The sequence below is a fragment of the Capsella rubella genome, unplaced genomic scaffold (genome assembly GCF_000375325.1).
Source record: "Capsella rubella cultivar Monte Gargano unplaced genomic scaffold, Caprub1_0 scaffold_3, whole genome shotgun sequence".
NCBI lineage: Eukaryota > Viridiplantae > Streptophyta > Magnoliopsida > Brassicales > Brassicaceae > Capsella > Capsella rubella.
In genome coordinates this window covers 237564-245171 of record NW_006238921.1, presented here as the reverse complement: position 1 = coordinate 245171, position 7608 = coordinate 237564, and the positions used below count along the sequence as shown (strand labels likewise).

Sequence of the window (7608 nt, the reverse complement as noted above, 5' to 3'; positions counted from 1 at the left end):
ATCAGTCAACAAGTACACAACAACGACATAAATTTGAATCAAGAGCAAGAGCCTGTGTGTTCCTTGGTTACCCTGCTGGTTATAAGGGATATAAACTTCTGGATTTAGAGACAAATGTTATTCATATCTCACGTCATGTGGTGTTCTTTGAAGATATATTCCCCTTTGCAAAGCCGCAGGCCATTCCCTTAGATATTTTTGATACTTCTGCATCATACCCTGCATTTTCGTCAGTAGAGCAATCTCCTAATGATGTTCTAGAATTGCAGAAGCATGATGAAATGCAGAATGAAGCTGAGGATAGTGAGGAACAACAGAATGCAGAATTAATTTCTGATGCTTTGGATTCTCATGACAATGCACATCCTGCAGTACGAAAAAGAAAAACCAAACTACCAAGTCATCTTCAGGATTACTATGTTAATGCTGTTCCTGATGTCACAAAGGATGTGAGGTATCCTCTTGCTGCTTATATTAATTATACTCAGTTATCAGAGGAATTCACAGCCTACATATGTGCAGTTAACAAGTATCCAGAACCATGCACTTATGCTCAAGCTAAGAAGATACAAGACTGGATTGATGCAATGGAAATTGAAATTGATGCATTGGAGAGTACTAACACTTGGATGGTTTGTTCTCTACCTGAAGGCAAGAAACCTATTGGCTGTAAATGGGTTTTCAAAGTAAAACTTAATGCTGATGGGAGTTTAGAAAGATATAAAGCCCGTTTAGTGGCTAAAGGTTACACTCAAAAGGAAGGGTTAGATTATGTTGATACTTTCTCTCCAGTAGCCAAAATGACAACCGTAAAGACCCTTCTCTCTGTTGCAGCTGCTAAGAATTGGAGTTTACAACAGTTAGATATTTCAAATGCCTTTCTGAATGGTGATTTAAATGAGGAGATCTATATGAGTATACCTCCAGGCTATTCTATGAGACAGGGAGGATCTTTACCTGAAAATGATGTATTGAAGCTTCAGAAATCCCTATATGGTTTAAAGCAAGCTTCACGGCAATGGTACTTGAAATTTAGCTCCACTTTGCTTGCTCTGGGTTTCAAGAAATCTCATGCTGATCACACCCTCTTCACCAAGAAGACTGGTAATGTTTTTCTTGCCTTGTTGGTTTATGTTGACGATATCGTCATTGCTGGGAATAGTACTGAGGCTATTACACAGTTGACGAATGATTTAGCAAAGGCTTTTAAGCTTAGGGATCTAGGTCCTCTTCAATACTTTTTAGGCCTAGAAATTGCTAGATCCGCAGAGGGTATTTCTCTTTGTCAGCGGAAGTACACATTGGAATTTTTAGAAGAAACGGGTATGCTAGCTTGCAAACCATCTACAATTCCAATGGAACCAAGCTTGAAGTTAACTCAAAAGGATGATGGTTCAGAGATTGATACACCAGAAACTTATCGAAGATTAGTTGGTAAGCTGATGTACTTAACCATCACTCGTCCAGACATCACATATGCGGTAAACAAGCTATGTCAGTTTTCCAAGACTCCCCAGCAAGCACATCTCAATGCTGCTTATAAGGTGGTTCATTATCTTAAAGGCACAATTGGATTAGGCTTACTCTATCCGGCCAAATCTGATTTGCGTCTTAAGGCTTTCACTGATGCAGATTGGGGTTCTTGTGTTGATACTCGACGTTCAACTTCTGGTTTCTGCATGTTTCTTGGTGACTCATTAATCTCTTGGAAGTCAAAGAAACAAGATGTTGCCTCTTACTCCTCTGCTGAATCTGAATATCGAGCAATGGCTATGGCTAGTCGTGAGATCTCTTGGCTGGTGAAACTATTAGCTGAGTTTGAAGTACCACAATCACAGGCTGTTCCTCTGTTTTGTGATTCTACGGCTGCTATTCACATCGCCAACAATTCAGTATTTCATGAGAGGACAAAACATATTGAGAATGATTGCCATATTACAAGGGATCGGATTGAACAAGGTCTGTTGAAAACAATGCACGTGAAGACCACTTCTCAGCTTGCAGATGTTCTCACCAAGCCTTTGTATCCAGCTCTGTTCTCTTCTCTTATTGGCAAGATGAGCCTCTTTTCTATTCACGGCTAATCTTGAGGGAGGATATTAGACTGTGGTTATTAGCCGGTTTAGGAAAACCAGTGTGATTAGACTAAACCAGAGCATTCTACTATATAAAGAATGTATCACTGTAACAAACGGCTTAATGAGAAATAACAGAACATTTCATCTTCTTCCTCGAGCTTCTTTCTCATTCTATTAGCTTCAGCTTCCGATGGTCGGATCATCGATGCCAAGATCAGGGCTGACATGATAACCATCACTTTGGTTTGTTTTAGTTCCATGTTTCTAAAGTACAACTGAAACAGTTTAGTTGAGATCTTTGTCTCGGTGAATAAATAGAAAAGAGTTTGGCACTGTCTGTATTAGAATGTTGGATAAGTTTTGATTCTACATATACTATCGATTTGGAAAGTGATCATATATTTGTTTTACATATTTATGATTATAAGATTTCTTCTTTCCTGTAACAGTGGATGTGATATGATTTTTTTATTAAATCTTTGATTGAATTAACAAGAGATTGTGAATTGTTTTGAATGACATAGATTTGGTTTTAAATTTTAAAAACAAAACAAAACAAAAAATCTGTTTACAATTGAATAATGTAATGATGGCCAAATATGAGAGGGATTAAACATTTATGTTAAGTTAAGTTAAAGAGAGGATGGAACTGAGTCTAAACTAAGACCAAAGTCACTCGGCAAAAACAATTAATACCTTTGTTTCTTACTACTGTTTGATTTAAGACAAAAAAAAAAAAAAAAAAAAAAAAAAGAAGAAGAAGAAGAGGCTATGTTCGATAGAGTTATGTGCACTCTCTCATGTACCCAGACGCAGACGAAACATCTACCTCAGTAAGTAATACTATGTTATTTACTTCCGATCAAGCTCTGCAAACCATTTCTTCCATGCCTCCGTGTAATGCCCAAATAGACTAGTTATCTCTGTTTCAGACAACATTTATCAAAACCAAAACCAAAACTCAGTTATGTTTTAAATTTTCAGATATCTTCGCCACTCCCAAAATAGACCCATGAATTAATCTCATAGAATCCAAATGGAAACAATAATGCAGTTTTATTATTGACATGCTTCTGTAAGGATTTGAGTGTGGTTGTTACCTTGATTACAATACTGTGGTCTGTAGGTAGCACTAGCAGCAAGGCTCTCGATCTCTAGTAACCTTCCCTTTCCGACATTGTCGTTCCTCTTAGCTCCTCCTGTTGGGGAGAATGGGCCAAACACATACTTACTTGCCACTGGTTTCAATTCCTGCTCTGTGTTTTCCTCATCATGTTTCTTATATCCAATTTGCTTGCAGTTTGATGAACAGTCTGTTTTGCTTCTTTTTGCTCTCAAGTTTGTGATCTCTCTTCCAAACACCCGCTTCTTCGGTTCATCGGAATTGAATAAGCTTGTTCCTTTCTCAGCTATGCTATCGGACCCCAACCACCTGTATGCTGGTTTCTTTGTCTCTGGAATATGAGTCTGTAGAGAAAGCATTGAAAAAAAGTAAACGATGAAATACTGGAAAGTTGTAAGTCCAAGGTTAATATATCGGCTTAGGAACAAAGCTCTTACCTTCTCGATTAAATTCATCGAGGAAAACACATTTGCAATGTCATAAAGTCGTCTAACTTTAGCTGTTACTCAATTTAAGAAATCGGATTGGTTAACGGCAGTGTGTATGTGATAGTAGAGATGAGAAAAGATCTAAAACAGGAACTAGAGATTTACTTCTCATATGGACAGGATCTTGAGAGTCGCTCAGCAAGGCTTTTGCAGCACTATCAAGTGTGATGAGATCATCCTGAAGAGAAGGGAGCAGACAGAGTGAGAGTTGTTTAGAAAAGGGATTTGAATATTTTGTGTAAGAAGGCAATGAGAGATAACAGGTCAAATAATTCACTTACATCAGAACAAAGAAACATCTTCACAAAGTTCTGCGAGAGAAGCCATAGAGATTTCTCCTTCCTTTGGTCTGAAAATGGTACTACAATTTGTTCTTAAAGTTAGCTCCTAAAATATCTTATCCTGATTAATCAAGTAGCAGTTTTGTAACGGAGAATCGTTTGCTTAAAGTTGTATATTCAGAATCAAGTTCAGGACTGAAACCCCAATAGTGAATAGTAAGTACAAGACATGTAGTTTTATCAGTCTGCTAGAAAGAAGATGGATATTGAAAATACTCCAACATAAGAAAGCACTAGAAAAGAGAAGATTACCAATTTTAGAGGATGATGAGTTTTCTTGATCATCAGGTGTGAAACTGAAAGATTCTTCTTCTCTTTCACCATCATTTGAAATCTGTTACATAACAATTGCGTTCGATCAGAAGAACTAAAGGGCCGAGATGAGCACTACATTATTGTGAATGCGCACAAAATCACAGGTAACACATGTTCAAAGTTAAGTTCCAAATCCACTAGAAGAATCTTATAAAAACAAAAACGGGCAATGAAAAATCTGAATATACCTTGTCAGAGTTGTTGGTACTCGAGTCACCAAGCCTCTCTCTCATTCCTTCTTCCTGTAAACAAAACAACAGAACAAAGACTAGTTTAAAAACCATTCTCGGGCATCGATAAAATACATAAATAGAGATCCAGAAATTGAGAGCCAATAATAAAAGAAAGTACCTTGAGTTCATTTAGAGAGCGAGGAACCTCACCAAAACCTTTCCAGGAATACATATTCTTCCCTCTTCTTGCCACAATCTGAGTATGTAATCGAATCAGCTCAAAAGGAAAGTGAGCTAATTAACATAGAAAAAAACAAAAAGAAATTCACAATAAAAATCTAACCCCAATGCTCTCCAAAATATTGACGACATCATATATACGGCGGCGTTCAACTCCTGCGAAATCATGAAACCCAGTTGTTCTTAGTCTTGGAAATCTAATGAATAAGCGTAGATTTGACACCTAATGATTTAAAATTTCAATCTCACAGACAAAAACTTCAGGAGGAAGAATCACCTAATTGGCCAGCGGCGTCATCGAGCCCAATCTGATCTGCGTCGTCTCGGTTATACAGTCTCAGGAAACTGAATCGTACACACAAAGAAGTATAAATTTACACATGAATCCAACCAAAAGTAAATCTATATGGTGTGAATCTCGAGAAAAACCACATAAATTCGATAGAGAGAGAGAGAGAGAGAGGAGTACTTGGAGACGAGAACCCCTAGAGATTTCTCCTTGCGGCTATAAGATTGCAGAGCGAGCGATTCCACATCGTGAGTAACAATCGCTGAGGACATCATCTCGAGAAAAAAAATCTGGAGAAAAAGAGAGAGAGATAAAATTGTGAGATTTGGGATAATTATGTTCAGAGCTTTAAGCGTGACTCCGGAAAAAAACAATCAATAAAACCTTTTTAGGCAAAGCGGGGTGTGGGGGGAGATGAGATTTTCGAATTATGAATATAGGCGCTTCACTTCACACACACACACACACACACACACACACACACACACACACACACACACACACACACAATCGCCTTTTACTTTGTTCTCATTCACAATGACGATAGTACCCTTGCCCTCCTTGCTCTAGAAACGCTTATGCGAAAGGGTTCTTATGTAAATTTTCTGTAGAGCCGAAATCTTTGTTTCGCATTTTGAGCGCCATAGCGGCAAATTTTCGTATATCAAACTCATCTATTATATTATTATTTTTGATGGAGATTCAGATTTGATTAGTTTAGAAAAACGATTTTGCAACCAAAAAAGATTTATATAAAAAAAATACAATTTTTGCAAGCGTTAAGACTTGCGAGTCTGATTTTAAAAATACATATTCCTGAAAAACGTATAGAGAGAAACAGGTCCCTAGAGAATGTATACAGAAACCACATTTTTGATATTACCACAAAGCAAAAGACAAACCAAACAAACACCAATCTATGGTTCAACGGTAGTCACTTCTTCCCACTCTCCATCCACAGTCTCTTTCCACACCGTAACGTTATTGTTCCCATATGAAACAGCCAACAAGTTACCCGTCAACGACCACGAAACCCGCCACACTGTTGTCTTGAAATCTTTCAATACCTTACCTTCCCATTGTTCCCCTTCTTTCCCTATCGTCCATATGATCACTTTCCCATCTTCTGAACCACTGGCTATGGTTGACTTTGGGAGACCCAAGTTCGGTGCCCAAGCCACGTCACGGACCCAATCCGTGTGCTTGTGAAGAGCCGGGAAACAATCCATCTTCCATGACCCGTTGGAGAATTTCCACACTTTCACGGTGCTATCACACCCACCAGATGCTAGTTTGTATACCGGTTCGAGCATACCTGAGCTAACGAGTGAGCCTGGTTCTGTGGCTGGTGCCCATGAGACTGAAGTGACTCCAACCGGGTGTGCTTGGTCGATCTTTGTTGTGTCCCAACCGCCATCAGCTCTAGCTGAGAAAACGGAAATGTTTCCATCGGATGCTCCACAAGCTAAGGAGAGTCCAAGATCATGAGGGGCCCAAGCAATAGAGTTGACTGACACTTTGTGGTCGGTGAAGACATGAGCTTGTGTCCATTGGTTCTGGTTACCTTCTTTCCATAGTATGATTTGCCCATCATAGGAACATGAAGCAAGGAGCGAACCAAACTTTGGATGAGCCCAAGCGACTTGCCAGACAGGACCTCGGTGACCGGTTAAGGTAGCTAGATGCTGGGGTCCACCGCTGTTGTTTACTTCAGTTATCTTGATAGTGCAGTCAGATGAGGCAGTTGCCACTCGCTTTCCATAATAATCCATGACCACATCATGGACAGTGTCGCTATGACCAGTTTCAATCTTCTGGGGAGGCATGATTCCTGAATGCTTTCACTGTTATACTGTAGAATGATCGATCAGTACCGTACAGCAAAAACAACCAACAAAATGAAAAGGTTCACTAAAACATCTTAAACTACGATCCGAATTTTGAAAAAAACAAAGGGTAAATTATACAGCTTTGTTTGAGCCAACGAGAGTACAACATCTAGAATGACCTCTAACTTTCAATTAGGATACGATAGAAACAAAACTATGCAATGCAAATCCATCAGTAGGAAACACCAACCACGAGTATGTTTGATTTCTAAGCAGAACAACTATCAAGTTATCACAGCCAAGCACACGGATGATATGTATGTGAACAAGATAAAGATTCAAACGGAGATGAAAATAAAAAAGAAGAGACAGAACAAAAGGCATGATTCGATCTATACTCAGAGCTCAGTGCATCACAAACGCTTACATCGTACTCGTACATAAGTTCTAAAAACCATCCCAAGAACCCAAGTAAAAATATTGACAAGATCAAAAGGAGAATTCGAAATCGTAGATCCTCCTAATATTTGAGCTCTTTTTCCCCAGATGTAAAATTCCATTCATCGGAAGAACAAAATTGAGCTACGAATCCAGGAAAAAAATAACGGAGAAGAAGGAGATACGAACCTGGTAATGGAGTTATCTTCTTCCTATTGAACTCTCCAAAACTCAGATCTGCTACTTCTAGAGAGAGGAGAGCGTGAGAGCGAGCGAGAGAGAAACCGAAAGAGG

The 7608-nt window shown here is 38.9% G+C and overlaps 2 protein-coding genes across 2 annotated transcripts; both read right to left on the bottom strand.

Moving 5' to 3' along the window:
* Positions 1–2680: 2680 nt before the first annotated feature.
* On the bottom strand, positions 2681–5482 carry LOC17893481 (E2F transcription factor-like E2FF). Its single transcript, XM_006297934.2, has 12 exons — positions 5432–5482; positions 5228–5337; positions 5036–5103; positions 4862–4914; positions 4697–4774; positions 4534–4587; positions 4283–4364; positions 3971–4050; positions 3795–3867; positions 3639–3700; positions 3179–3545; positions 2681–3001 (listed from the first exon to the last, which is right to left on the bottom strand). Exons 2-12 carry the CDS (start codon positions 5320–5322, stop codon positions 2931–2933), a joined length of 1083 nt encoding a protein of 360 aa, XP_006297996.1. The 5' UTR covers positions 5323–5337; positions 5432–5482; the 3' UTR covers positions 2681–2930.
* Positions 5483–5776: 294 nt separating this feature from the next.
* LOC17893766 (protein transport protein SEC13 homolog A) lies at positions 5777–7608 on the bottom strand. The gene is made up of 2 exons (XM_006298151.2): positions 7504–7608; positions 5777–6899 (listed from the first exon to the last, which is right to left on the bottom strand). Exon 2 carries the CDS (start codon positions 6871–6873, stop codon positions 5965–5967), a length of 909 nt encoding a protein of 302 aa, XP_006298213.1. The 5' UTR covers positions 6874–6899; positions 7504–7608; the 3' UTR covers positions 5777–5964.

Coding starts and splice junctions, on each gene's coding strand:
- LOC17893481 (XM_006297934.2), bottom strand. CDS start 5,322: ATGATGTCCTCAGCGATTGTTACTCACGATGTGGAATCGCTCGCTCTG. Junction 4,588..4,696: donor GCTCTCTAAATGAACTCAAG/GTACTTTCTTTT, acceptor TTTTGTTTACAG/GAAGAAGGAATGAGAGAGAG. Junction 4,051..4,282: donor CTCATCATCCTCTAAAATTG/GTAATCTTCTCT, acceptor AACAAATTGTAG/TACCATTTTCAGACCAAAGG.
- LOC17893766 (XM_006298151.2), bottom strand. CDS start 6,873: ATGCCTCCCCAGAAGATTGAAACTGGTCATAGCGACACTGTCCATGAT.